The following is a 15,574-nucleotide window of genomic DNA, read 5'->3' on the forward strand; positions in this document are numbered from 1 at the left end:
TAATAATCACCCAATTCCTCTGATGACATATAAACCCAAACTTGTTGAGCCCAAACAATCCTACTGGTAGAAACACAAACAATGCAATACTAAAATGCAAATGAAAGCTAGAATACTTAAATAGAACTCAAAAGTTTTGTTTGCTAAGGAATTGCTGGTGATAGCAAACTAAATAGCAGGGCTTCCCTGGTGGCGCAGTAGTTGAGAGTCCGACTGCCGATGCAGGGGACGTGGATTCGTGCCCCGGTCCGGGAAGATCCCACATGCCGCGGAGCGGCTAGACCCGTGAGCCATGGCCGCTGAGCCTGCGCGTCCAGAGCCTGTGCTCCACAACGGGAGAGGCCACAACAGTGAGAGGCCCGCGTACCGCAAAAAAACTCCAAAAAAACAAAGCAACAACAAAAAAAAACCTAAATAGCAGAAGAGACTGATGCCAGTGACTCTTACAAGAAAATCCAACATTATCAGTGTTATTACTGTCATCACAACTGTCACAATGTCTGGTAGATAAGATGACTCCTTAATCTCTTGGAGCTTATAAGGCCCAGTTTCTCTATATACAAACATAAAGTATAGGTTTGCACTACATGGTAAGAACAGCATTCAGCTGCATCATTATGGAGGTGACAATTACATATGAACAAGATGATGTAAACAGTAACTACAAACTATCAAAAAGCATTCTTCCCAAACACTCTTCGACCAAGGTTGAGTGCTAACATTTCCTTCTCCCCAGAACAACACTTTAGGCAGTGTTGCTAGGTAGTGGTTATCGACAGAGTGAAGTGATTAGAGCACATCTGAAATTATAAAATTGTCTCTAAAAAGATGTTTATTCATTCATATTTCTAAAACATTTATTAATAATCCACTATGTGCCAAGTACTATCTATGTATTATGTGCTTAGGTACTAAGGAGGCAATAAAAGCAAGATTACCCAGAAACTCTGGATGATGGCCTCAATGTTTCTTGTATTTTAAAAAAAAATTTCCCTGTAAAACTGGATCATTAGCACTGAAAATACAGCGTTAAAAATAATCTGGTTTTGGAGACAGGGAGTGATACAGGAACCTCCTAACTCCTAGGTAAATAAAAAGAGGAAAACAGGTCATCTGTAACATCTCTCAGATTGTATTCTAATTTGTAATTTATTTATACCGCATCCTTTCCATAAAGTTTTAAGGTGGCTTAGAACATATATAAACTGTAATAAGGTGGCATAAATTAAAAAGAGAAACTCTAAAACAAAAATGGAATACAAGGACAGCAATTATAAAACAAAGCCAGGAAAGTTCAAAATTTGGGCTTTTGCAAATTAAAAAATTTAGATTTAAGTATTCCAGTAAACAATTCAAGTAGAGAAATCTTATTAGTGATGCCATTCAATACCCAGAAGAATAAAAAAGATTAATTGGGGCTTCCCTGGTGGCACTGTGGTTGGGAGTCCACCTGCCGATGCAGGGGACACGGGTTCGTGCCCCGGTCCGGGAAGATCCCACATGCCGCGGAGCGGCTGGGCCCGTGAGCCATGGCCGCTGAGCCTGCGCGTCCGGAGCCTGTGCTCTGCAACGGGAGAGGCCACAACAGTGAGAGGCCCGTGTACCGCAAAAAAAAAAAAAAAAAAAAGATTAATTGCTTTGAAGTACTACTACCTATTAAACAAAGAATTTTTTTCAGGGTTCCTTACACAGACATTATACAATGCAATCAACAATTATCAATTACATCCTTAGAAGAGTTATCATGACAAGTTTCATTGGCCTCTTTCTTAGAGTATCACTTCATAAAAGTTAATGGCATGACCCCCAATGCAGACTTTTCTGGGAGACAGATCTAACATGCCCTCTGAAAACCAGAACGCCTAAGAAAGAAGCATGCCTGCCTAGGCCACCCCCGCACCTGGAGATGAGGGAGGAGTACTCTGCAGACAAGGATGACATTCTCCTTAGGAAATATTTTAAAATTTATTTTTAATATATGCACAAATAGGTGCTTGAAGCCTTTAAGTTCCTCACTATACAGCATAGCCTCAATTTTTTCACCCTGTAAAACTTTTAGGATATGCAATTCCAAGCACACTCAGGGTCCAAGAATTCAGCATACTGGACTAGGAGGTGATCCCTGGAGATCTATATATAATCTGCAATATCAATACAAGGAGGTAAACTTAATTAACTGCATTACTATACTATGATCAAGAATAAGACTTAGTACATTACCACCAACAGTCATGGATCTGGTCAAAGAAGGCTGTAATAAAGTTTCTTCATCATTAAATTGTTTCTTAAGTTCTTCTACAGATTCCAGATGGAGCTGAAGAAATTCTGCTGTTGCTGCTGATGCTTCTTCTTTAACAGGATCTATCATTCTCTTCAGAAGTCCAAGGTCATCCTTTTGGACTTTCAAACAAAGCTTCTCCATTTCTCGGATATTGGAGCGGAGTTGCTGTAAAAGAAAAAAAAATCTTTAAAGCCACCATCTCTTAATATAAAATATCTTTATTTTCAGAGGTAATTTGTGATAATGGCTTTCAATGGAAATCAGAAGTATTCTTTACAACAGACAGTATGTATTAATACTTTTCTGTTTTTTCATGCCTCTGGCCAAATCCAGCTTCTTTAGAACTCACATCCTCATACTCTGAATTTATTTAGCATTTTTTCCTTCATTAAATGTGATTATTACAAAGGTAACAAATGCTCTTCATAACAAATGAAACACTGCAGAAACACATCAAGAAAAACTTAATGACTTTTTATTTTATATTGGAGTATAGCTGATTAACAATGTTGTGTTAGTTTTCCCCACTTCACCAATCCTACCACTTCTCTTAACTCAGTCCTTTCACATACTTATTGCTCATACAAACATTAGCATATACAGCTTTTCTTTTTATAAAAAACAAATTACATTATGCACAATAATCTACATTTGACAAACTTCCACACCCCAACTTAACAATATCATAATGGATATCCCTCCTGGTCAATGACTGTACCATATTCCATAGCACTGATGTAATATAATTTATTCGATCACTCCCTCCAGTGATTAAAGTCATTCATGTTGTTTCCAGTTTTTAGTTATTACAAACTATGAAACAAATGTACTAGACTATAAACCCTAATATATGGTAACAGTATATATTAGTGTTCTAGCATATACTATTATACTACATTTGTAGGAATGATTCCCCAAAGTTAGAGTACTCACTCAAAGGATAGTATGTATCTTTATTTCAGTAGCTATTATCAGTTCTTCCTCAAAAGGCTTAACAACTCACACTACCACTAAAGTCTGAGTTCCCATTTCCCCATATACTGCCAGTACTACATGTTATCTCACTGTTGTTTTACTTTGAATTGCTCTCTGAAGTTGCTAGATTTTTATGAAATGATCTTCTCTGCTGTTAAAAATCACCTATTGCCATAATTTATAAATTTTTCTCTAATGTTGATATAATAAATTATGGGCAAATTTCATAGTATAGGGCCATTTTAATATTTCTGAGATAGACCCTCCTTGGTCAATATATACAATTTTTTAATATACTGTGGGATTCAATTTGCTAATATTTTATTTGGAATTTTAGTACATCTGTATGAGTATGTGAATGTGTGTGTGTGTGCACGGATGCACACATGAACAGTGTGTGTGTCTATACTATCTTCACTAGGTTTAAACTTATTCTAACAGGTTTAAGTTTGTGCTAGCTCCATAAAATAAACTGAGGAGCTTTTCATCTTTTTCAGTGGTCTAGACTTTGAAAAACATAAAAAGCAATTATTCTTTTACAATTAAACAGAACTTGTAAGAATGATCTATATACGATGCTTATTTAAAATTATAGATCTCTAGTCATATAATACTTTAAATTCTTTTCCCCTAATGTACTTTCACAGACACTAATGCAAATCCTGTACAGGAGACAGAAGAAAAAGTACTGATTTCTTAAATTTTTCAAGTGCCTACTTTGAGTGAGGTGATGTAGTCCATATTATTACATTCCACATTATTACACATAGAGAAATCAAAACAAAATTTGTTCAGGATTTACTTAATTATCTAGCAGCAAAACTCAGGTTAAAACCCAGGTATTCTTACAAGTCCAGCAACCTTTCTATTAAACTATAACCATAATTCCTAGCTATATGGTACCTTAATACAATCTAAAGTATCTATTGTATTCTACTAAAATTAAAGCTAACTCTGAAAAAAAAATAGTTTAGCTACCACCTAGAGCATCTTGTAAGATATTGTGGGTGAATCAAAAAGTTGTACCTCTATGCTATCATGACTCAATGCTTCATTTAACTTTATGTCCACTCTTATCATCCCCATGTGAGTTGGAAAACCTAAAGATAATTGGACTGTGGATTAAAAATATGTGATACATAAGCATTTTAGATGTAAAATTCATGGAACCCTAAGGGGCTTATGTGATCATTCAATTCAACTTCACAATTTTACAATATGGAAACTAGAGTCCACCTGAACACAGTGGCAGAATTAGGACTAGAGTCCAGTTCTCAAGTCCTGGAAAAATATTGTCTCCTACACACCTCTTGGCTGTGTGATTCCTTTCTGGACTACAGTTATAACTTGGTTATGTACATGCTACATAGTTCATAGAGGTATTTTAGGCGATGTTACTTTGGAGAAGCATTAAGAAGTTTCTGCAGCTAATGAGCATTTGCCTCTGACATATTCTTCCCCTTTTACAGAATCTGTACATATGTTACATCCCCAGTCAAATTACGGTGTCTAGCTTTAAGAACCCTTTATTACTATGGGTGAAGGGAAAAATGTTAAAGGAGAGAAAGAAAATACCCATTTAACTATAAAATCTGATACTATAATAACAAAAACACAAATAATGGCTAAATTTGTATCAACATTACTGTAAGTTGTCCATTATACTAAGTGCTTTACCTTCTTTATCTTGTTTTACCTTCACAATTTATTTTTGAAATAGATATTACTGTTATTCTCATTCTACAGAAGAGAAAATTAAAAGCAAATTAAGAAAATATCCCAGGATTACACTTCTAGTAAAAAGTAAAGCCAGGAATCAAATTCAGGCTATAGAGCATGTGCTCTCAACAACTTTACTATATAGCTATACTATCCAAAAGAAATACAATACAAACCATAAATGCAAGCCATACACTATGTAATTTAAAATTTTCTAACAGTCACATTAAAAAAGTAAAAAGGAAGAGATGAATTAGTTTTAATATATTTTACTTAACCCAATGCATCCAAAACATTATCATTTCAACATGTAATCAATATAAAAATTATTAATGAAATATTTTACATGATTTTATTTGTAGTCAGTCTTAGAAATTTGGCATATATATTACATTCACAGCACATCTCAATTCAAACTAGCCACATTTTAAGTGCTCAACAATTATATGCGGCTAAGGGCTACTATACTGGACAGCTACTATATAGCTACAGAGTCTCTCTAAAGTTAATATGTGAAGAATATAAAGTAGGTGTTTCTGCTTCTGGCTATAGCAGGCTGGATAATTAAAATAACCCTCCCATCAATGACTACTTAAAAAGATGAAAGCAACATAAATCACAAAACAAACCAAAAGAAAAATAAATTCAAAAGCATCAAAAAAGCAAACAAGGGATTCCCTGGTGGCGCAGTGGCTGAGAGTCTGCCTGCCAATGCAGGGGACACGGGTTCGAGCCCTGGTCTGGGAAGATCCCACATGCCGCGGAGCAACTGGGCCCGTGAGCCACAATTACTGACCCTGCGTGTCTGGAGCCTGTGCTCCGCAACAAGAGAGGCCGCGATAGTGAGTGGCCCCCGCTTGCCACAACTAGAGAAAGCCCTCGCACGGAAACGAAGACCCAATACAGCCATAAACAAATAAATAAAGCAAACTGTCAACAAGTAAAAATAAATAAACACTATTATTAAAAAAAAAAAAAAGCAAACAAGATAGCGAGAAATTTGTAGGCCAAGAATTGGGCAAAGATGGAAATCCAGAGACGTGAGTCCTGAATTTAGGTCACATTTGCTTGAGGGTATCCGATTACCAGAGTCCTTGACAGCCTCACAAATCTCAGGGTAAAATATCCAATGCCAGGACCTGCTACAGATAAGCACTATGGTACCTTGGGTTGGAATCTTAAAAGAATTGCACCCTAGGAGCACAGGTGATCCTGAAATAAATCAGCCCTTGCATGAACTGCAGTTTGGCTTCCCGTCTTTTGTGTAGCTAACATAAATATCTCTGAAATAGTATAAAGATAATCTTGGAAGTTAGTACCCCAGAGGCTTAGAAGAAGCAAATGAACATCCTCTCTGGAGGAAAATAACGTCACACCTAGCTATCAATAACTTCCATAAATAATTTTTCAAATATAATGTCCACCAATCAAAGACAATCAAGCACATGAGGACATATACAACATAATGAAGAAACAGCAGAAACAACAGACAATTGAAACATCCAAAGGGACATCTAATAGGGGAATTAGCAAATGTAACTTATAAAACTATGGTTATTTTGTTCCAAGATATAAGTATCAAGCTTGAAAATTCAGGAGATAACCGGAAACCATAAAAGGCAAAATATAGATTGTAGAAAAGAATGAATATCATTTAAAAATACAGTACACAATCTTTGTACACTGTTGGTGGTAATGTAATTTGGTACAGTCACTGTGAAAAACAGTATGGAGGTTTCTTAAAAAAATAAAAATAGAACTACCATATGACCCAGCAATTCCACTCCTGGATATATATCCAAAAAAATCGAAAAACATTAATTTGAAAAGATACGTGAGAAGATTGCTGGGGAAGATGGCGGAAGAGTAAGACGCGGAGATCACCTTCCTCTCCACAGATACACCAAAAATACATCTACACGTGGAACAACTCCTACAGAACACCTACTGAACGCTGCCAGAAGACCTCAGACCTCCCAAAAGGCAAGAACCCCCCGCACGTACCTGGGTAGGGCAAAAAAAAAAGGAATAAACAGAGACAAAAGGAAAGGGAAGGGACCTGCACCAGTGGGAGGGAGCTGCGAAGGAGGAAAGGTTTCCACACACTAGGAAGCCCCTTTGCGGGCGGAGACTGTGGGTAGCGGAGGGGGAAGCTTTGGAGCCCGGAAGGAGAGCACAGCAACTGGGGTACGGAGGGCAAAGCGGAGAGTTTCCCGCACAGAGGATCGGTGCCGACCGGCACTCACCAGCCCGAGAGGCTTGTCTGCTCACCCGCTGGGGTGGGCGGGGCTGGGAGTTGAGGCTCGGCTTCAGTCGGAGTGCCGGGAGAGGACTGGGGTTGGCGGCGTGAGCACAGCCTGCAGGGGGTTGGTGCGCCGCGGCTAGCCGGGAGGGAGTCCGGAGAAAGGTCTGCACCTGCCAAAGAGGCAAGAGACTTTTTCTTCCCTCTTTTGTTTCCTGGTGCGTGAGGAGAGGGGATTAAGAGTGCTGCTTAAAGGAGCTCCAGAGACGGGCACAAGCCACGGCTAAAAGCACGGATCCCAATGATGGGCATGGGACGCTAAGGCTGCTGCTGCCGCCACCAAGAAGCCTGTGAGCGAGCACAGGTCACTATCCACAACCCGCTTCCGGGGAGCCTGTGCAGCCCGCCACTGCCAGGGTCCCGGGATCCAGGGACAACTTCCCCGGGAGAACGCACGGCGCACCTCAGGCTGGTGCAACGTCACGCCGGCCTCTGCCACCGCAGGCTCGCTCCGCACTCCGTGCCCCTCCCTCCCCCCCGGCCTGAGTGAGCCAGAGCCCCCGAATCAGCGGTTCCTTTAACCCTGCCCTGTCTGAGCGAAGAACAGACGCCCTCCGGCCGACCTACACGCACAGGCAGGGTCAAATCCAAAGCTGAGCCCCTGGGAGCTGTGAGAACAAAGAAGAGAAAGGGAAATCTCTCCCAGCAGCCTCAGAAGCAGCGGATTAAAGCTCCACAATCAACTTGATGTACCCTGCATCTGTGGAATACATGAATAGACAACGAATCATCCCAAATTAAGAAGGTGGACTCCGAAAGGAAGATTTATTATTTTTTCCCCATTTCCTCTTTTTGTGAGTGTGTATGTGTATGCTTCTGTGTCAGATTTTGTCTTTATAGCTTTGCTTCCACCATTTATCCTAGGGTTCTATCCATCCGGGTTTTTTTTTGTTTTTTTTAAATTATTTTCTTAATAATTATTTTTTATTTTAATAACTTCTATTTTATTTTACTTTTCTTTCTTTCTTTCTTTCCCTCCTTTAGACAACGAATCATCCCAAATTGAGGAGGTGGACTTTGAGAGCAAGATTTATGATTTTTTCCCCTTTTCCTCTTTTTGTGTGTATGTGTATGCTTCTACGTGAGACTTTGTATGTATAGCTTTGCTTCCACCATTTATCCTAGGGTTCTACCCGTCCATTTTGTTTTTTTTTTACTTTTTTTTCCTTTTTCTTCTCTTAAAAATTATTTTATTTTAAAAACTTCATTGTATTTTATCTTACTTTATTTTATTTCACTTTATCTTCTTTTTATCCTTCCCTCATTCCTCCTTCCCTTTTCTCTTTCTTTCTTTCTTCTACTAATTCTTTCTTTCTACTTTATCTCCCTTTTATTCTGAGCTGTGTGAATGAAAGGCTCCTGGTGCAGCAGCCAGGAGTCAGTGCTGTGCCTCTGAGGTGGGAGAGCCAACAGGACACTGATCCACAAGAGACCTCCCAGCTCCACATAATATCAAACGGCGAAAATCTCCCAGAGAACTCCATCTCAACACCAGCACCCAGCTTCACTCAATGACCAGCAAGCTACAGTGCTGGACATCCTATGGCAAACAACTAGCAAGACAGGAACACAACCCCACCCATTAGCAGAAAGACTGCCTAAAATCATAATAAGTCCACAGACACCCCAAAACACACCACCAGACGTGGATCTGCCCACCAGAAAGACAAGATCCAGCCTCATCCACCAGAACACAGGCACTAGTCCCCTCCACCAGGAAGCCTACACAACCCACTGAATCAACTTTAGCCACTGGGGACAGACACCAAAAACACCGGGAATTACGAACCTGCAGCCTGAAAAAGGAGACCCCAAACACAGTAAGATAAGCAAAATGAGAAGACAGAAAAACACACAGGAGATGTAGGAGCAAGATAAAAACCCACCAGACCTAACAAATGAAGAGGAAATTGGCAGTTTACCTGAAAAAGAATTCAGAATAATGACAGTAAAGATGATCCAGAATCTCGGAAATAGAATAGGAAAAAGGCAAGAAACATTTAACAAGGTCCTAGAAGAACTAAAGATGAAACAAACAACGATGAACAACACAATAAATGACATTAAAAATACTCTAGATGGGATCAATAGCAGAATAACTGAGGCAGAAGAACGGATAAGTGACCTGGAAGATAAAATAGTGGAAATAACTATTGCAAAGCAGAATAAGGAAAAAAGAATGAAAAGAACTGAGGACAGTCTCAGAGACCTCTGGGACAACATTAAACGCACCAACATTTGACTTATAGGGGTTCCAGAAGAAGAAGAGAAAAAGAAAGCTACTGAGAAAATATTTGAAGAGATTATAGTTGAAAACTTCCCTAATATGGGAAAGGAAATAGTTAATCAAGTCCAGGAAGCACAGAGAGTCCCATACAGGATAAATACAAGGAGAAATACGCCAAGACACATATTAATCAAACTGTCAAAAACTAAATACAAAGAAAACATACTAAAAGCAGCAAGGGAAAAACAACAAATAACACACAAGGGAATCCCCATTAAGGTTAACAGCTGATTTCTCAGCAGAAACTCTGCAAGCCAGAAGGGACTGGCAGGACATATTTAAAGTGATGAAGGAGAAAAACCTGCAACCAAGATTACTCTACCCAGCAAGGATCTCAAATTTGATGGAGAAGTTAAAACTTTAAAGACAAACAAAAGCTGAGAGAGTTCAGCACCACCAAACCAGCTTTACAGCAACTGCTAAAGGAACTTCTCTAGGCAAGAAACACAAGGGAAGGAAAAGACCTACAATAATGAACCCAAAACAATTAAGAAAATGGGAATAGGAATATACGTATCAATAATTACCTTAAATGTAAATGGACTAAATGCTCCCACCAAAAGACACAGATTGGCTGAATGGATACAAAAACAAGACCCATATATTTGCTGTCTACAAGAGACCCACTTCAGACCTAGAGATACATACAGACTGAAAGTAAGGGGATGGAAAAAGATATTTCATGCAAATGGAAACCAAAAACAAGCTGAAGTAGCAATTCTCATGAGACAAAATAGACTTTAAAATAAAGACTATTAGAAGTGACAAAGAAGGACACTACATAATGGTCAAGGGATCGATCCAAGAAGAAGATATAACAATTGTAAATATTTATGCACCCAACACAGGAGCACCTCAATACATAAGGCAAATACTAACAGCCATAAAAGGGGAAATCGACAGTAACACATACATAGTAGGGGACTTTAACACCCCTCTTTCACCAATGGACAGATCATCCAAAATGAAAGTAAACAAGGAAACACAAGCTTTAAATGATATATTAAACAAGATGGACTTAATTGATATTTATAGGACATTCCATCCAAAAACAACAGAATACACATTTTTCTCAAGTGCTCATGGAACATTCTCCAGGATAGATCATATCTGGGGTCAAAAATCAAGCCTTGGTAAATTTAAGAAAATTGAAATTGTATCAAGTATCTTTTCCAAGCACAACGCTATGAGACTAGATATCAATTACAGGAAAAGACCTGTAAAAAATACAAACACATGGAGGCTAAACAACACACTACTTAATAACGAAGTGATCACTGAAGAAATCAAAGAGGAAATAAAAAAATACGTAGAAACAAATGACAATGGAGACATGACGACTCAAAATCTATGGGATGCAGCAAAAGCAGTTCTAAGAGAGAAGTATATAGCAATATAATCCTACCTTAAGACACAGGAGGGCTTCCCTGGTGGCGCGGTGGTTGAGGGTCCGCCTGCCGATGCAGGGGACGTGGGTTCGTGCCCCGGTCTGGGAGGATCCCACATGCCGCGGAGCAGCTGGGCCTGTGAGCCATGGCCGCTGAGCCTGCCCGTCTGGAGCCTGTGCTCCGCAATGGGAGAGGCCACAACAGTGAGAGGCCCGCGTACCGCAAAAAAAAAAAAAAAAAAAAAAGCCCCAGGAACCAACGAGAATAAACAACCTAACCTTGCACCTAAAGCAATTAGAGAAAAAAGAACAAAAAAACCCCCAAAGTTAGCAGAAGGAAAGAAATCATAAAAATCAGATCAGAAATAAATGAAGGAAACTATAGCAAAGATCAATAAAACTAAATGCTGGTTCTTTGAGAAGATAAACAAAATTCATAAACCATTAGCCAGACTCATCAAGAAAAACAGGGAGAAGACTCAAATCAATAGAATTAGAAATGAAAAAGGAGAAGTAACAACTGACACTGCAGAAATACAAAAGATCATGAGAGATTACTACAAGCAACACTATGCCAATAAAATGGACAACCTGGAAGAAATGGACAAAATCTTAGAAATGCACAACCTGCCAAAACTGAATCAGGAAAAAATAGAAAATATGAACAGACCAATCACAAGCACTGAAATTGAAACTGTGATTAAAAATCTTCCAACAAACAAAAGCCCAGGACCAGATGGCTTCACAGGCGAATTCTATCAAACATTTAGAGAAGAGCTAACACCTATCCTTCTCGAACTCTTCCAGAATATAGCAGAGGGAGGAACACTTCCAAACTCTTTCTACGAGGCCACCATCATCCTGATACCAAAATCAACAAGGATGTCACAAAGATAGAAAACTACAGGCCAATATCACTGATGAACATAGACGCAAAAACCCTCAACAAAATACTAGCAAACAGAATCCAAGAGCACATTAAAAGGATCGTACACCATGATCAAGTGGGGTTTATTCCAGGAATGCAAGGATTCTTCAATATACGCAAATCAATCAACGTGATACACCATGTTAACAAACTGAAGAATAAAAACTATATAATCATCTCAATAGATGCAGAGAAAGCTTTCGACAAAGTTCAACACCCATTTATGATAAAAACCCTGCAGAAAGTAGGCATAGAGGGAACTTTCCTCAACATAATAAAGGCTATATGTGATAAACCCACAGCCAACATCGTCCTCAATGGTGAAAAACTGAAAGCATTTCCACTAAGATCGGGAACAAGACAAGGTTGCCCACTCTCACCACTCTTATTCAACATAGTTTTGGAAGTATTAGCCACAGCAATCAGAGAAGAAAAGGAAATAAAAGGAATCCAAACCAGAAAAGAAGTAAAGCTGTCACTGTTAGCAGATGACATGATACTATACACAGAGAATCCAAAAGATGCCACCAGAAAACTACTAGAGCTAATCAATTAATTTGGTAAAGTAACAGGATACAAATATAATGCACAGAAATCTCTGGCATTCCTATACACTAAGGATGAAAAATCTGAAAGTGAAATCAAGAAAACACTCCCATTTACCATTGCAACAAAAAGAATAAAATATCTAGGAATAAACCTACCTAAGGAGACAAAAGACCTATATGCAGAAAATTATAAGAAACTGATGAAAGAAACTAAAGATGATACAAATAGATGGAGAGATATACCATGTTCTTGGATTGGAAGAATAAACATTGTGAAAATGACTCCACTACCCAAAGCAATCTACAGGTTCAATGCAATCCCTATCAAACTACCACTGGCATTTCTTACAGAACTAGAACAAAAAATTTCACAATTTGTATGGAAACACAAAAGGCCCCGAACAGCCGAAGCAATCTTGAGAACGAAAAACGGAGCTGGAGGAATCAGGCTCCCTGACTTCAGACTATACTACAAAGCTACAGTAATCAAGACAGTATGGTACTGGCACAAAAACAGAAAGATCAATGGAACAGGATAGAAAGCCCACCGATAAACCCATGCACATATGGTCACCTTATCTTTGATAAAGGAGGCAGGAATGTACAGTGGAGAAAGGACAGCCTCTTCAATAAGTGGTGTTGGGAAACCTGAACAGGTACATGTAAAAGTATGAGATTAGATCACTCCCTAACACCATACACAAAAATAAGCTCAAAATGGACTAAAGACCTAAATGTAAGGCCAGAAACTATCAAACTCTTAGAGGAAAACATAGGCAGAACATTCTATGACATAAATCACAGCAAGATCCTTTTTGACCCACCTCCTAGGGAAATGGAAATAAAAACAAAAATAAGCAAATGGGACCTAATGAAACTTCAAAGCTTTTGCACAGCCAAGGAAACTATAAACAAGATGAAAAGACAACCCTCAGAATGGGAGACAATATTTGCAAATGAAGCAACTGACAAAGGATTCATTTCCAAAATTTATAAGCAGCTCATGCAGCTCAATAACAAAAAAACAAACAACCCAATCCAAAAATGGGCAGAAGATCTAAATAGACATTTCTCCAAAGAAGATATACAGTCTGCCAACAAACACATGAAAGAATGCTCAACATCATTAATCATTAGAGAAATGAAAATCAAAACTACAATGAGATATCATCTCACAGCAGTCAGAATGGCCATCATCAAAAAATCTACAAACAATAAATGCTGGAGAGGGTGTGGAGAAAAGGGATCCCTCTTGCACTATTGGTGGGAATGTAAATTGATACAGCCACTGTGGAGAACAGTATGGAGGTTCCTTAAAAAACTAAAAATACAACTACCCTATGACCCAGCAATCCCACTACTGGGCATATACCCTGAGAAAACCATAATTCAAAAAGAGTCATGTACCAAAATGTTCATTGCAGCTCTATTTACAAAAGCCCGGAGATGCAAACAACATAAGTGCCCATCATCGGATGAATGGATAAAGAAGATGTGGCACATATATACAATGGAATATTACTCAGCCATAAAAAGAAACAAAATTGAGCTATTTGTAATGACGTGGATAGACCTAGAGTCTGTCATACAGAGTGAAGTAAGTCAGAAAGAAAAAGACAAATACCGTATGCTAACACTTATATATGGAATTTAAGGAAAAAAATGTCATGAAGAACCTAGGGGTAAGACAGGAATAAAGACACAGACCTACTAGAGAATGGACTTGAGGATATGGGGAGGCGGAAGGGTAAGCTGAGACAAAGCGAGAGAGAGGCATGGACATATATACATTACCAAATGTAAGGTAGATAGCTAGTGGGAAGCAGCCACATAGCACAGGGAGATCAGCTCGGTGCTTTGTGACCGCCTGGAGGGGTGGGATAGGGAGGGTGGGAGGCAGTGAGACGCAAGAGGAAAGAGATATGGGAACATATGTACATGTATAACTGATTCACTTTGTTATAAAGCAGAAACAAACACACCATTGTAAAACAATTATAATCCAATAAAAATGTAAAAAAAAAATAAGAAAAGATACATGCACCCCAACCAGTGTTCACAGTGACGTTATTTACAACTGCCAAGATACAGGCCCAAAGTAAGTGTCCATCAACAGATGAATGAATAAAGAAGGTGTGGTATATACACTTAATGCAATACCAATCAGCCATGAAAAAGAATGAAATTTTTCCATTTGCAGTAACATGGATGGACTCGGAGGGCATTATGTTAAGTGAAATAAGTCAGACAGAGAAATACAAATATTGTATGACATCACTTACATGTGGAATCTAAAAACTGAAACAGACGAGTGAATATAACAAAAAAGAAGCAGACCCACAGATATAGAGAACAAACTAGTGATTACCATGGTAGGGGAGGGATGGGGGAACAGGAGGCACAAACTACTGGCTGTAAGATAGGCTCAAGGATGTACTGTGCAAAACAGAGAATATAGCCAATATTTTGTAATAACTGTAAATGGAAAGTAATCTTTAAAAATTGTATAAAAATATAATGTTTTAAAAAATTAAAAAAAGAGTATGCAAAAGAAAAATAATAAATGAGTTCAGCTGCACATTAGACCCAACTCAAGAACGACTTAGTAAACTGTAAACTAGATAGGAAGAAACTATGTAAAACTATACAAAAAAGAAACAAAGAAAGTAAAAAAAAAAAAATACAGAAGAGAAGGTAAGAGATATAGAGGATACAGTTAGACAAGGAACAGTATACATATATTTAGAATCCTAGAAAAAACGGACAGAAAATAAATTTGGATAGATAGTGACTGAGTTTCCAAAACTAAGGAAAGACATCAATCCATGTTTCAAGGAGGTCAACAAATCCTAAGAAAAGTATAGACAAAAAAAAATACACTTAGCCAAAAAAGAAAAAAAGCAGAGGCAGAGAACTGATGTCTCAAAAGGAGCTCAAAAGGAGTTAAAGACAATGCAGTCTCTTGAAAAATAGATCCACCACCTCAGAGGCACCACAGCCAATGTTACACATGCTGCAGTTGCCCTTCAAACAAGATGCATGTTTGCCATGTTATGTAACATCTGTTTCTCTCACCCAACATGCCTGATCCAACTTTTTTCCTTCCAATCAATCACGTCCTGTGATTTAATGTATAAATCCAAATTA

At 38.4% G+C, this 15,574-nt stretch overlaps 1 protein-coding gene across 4 annotated transcripts in view; it reads right to left on the reverse strand.

Annotated features, from left to right (window-relative positions):
* STX17 (syntaxin 17) overlaps positions 1–15,574 on the reverse strand; it is a 102,798-nt gene that overhangs the window by 29,674 nt on the left and 57,550 nt on the right. For all 4 annotated transcript variants that reach the window (XM_032636220.1, XM_032636223.1, XM_032636222.1 and 1 more), the window contains exon 4: positions 2,221–2,446. In XM_032636220.1, coding sequence (XP_032492111.1) covers positions 2,221–2,446 — 226 coding nt within the window. The remainder of the gene's footprint in view (positions 1–2,220; positions 2,447–15,574) is intronic.

This window comes from Phocoena sinus, chromosome 6 (assembly GCF_008692025.1).
Source record: "Phocoena sinus isolate mPhoSin1 chromosome 6, mPhoSin1.pri, whole genome shotgun sequence".
Taxonomy (NCBI): domain Eukaryota; kingdom Metazoa; phylum Chordata; class Mammalia; order Artiodactyla; family Phocoenidae; genus Phocoena; species Phocoena sinus.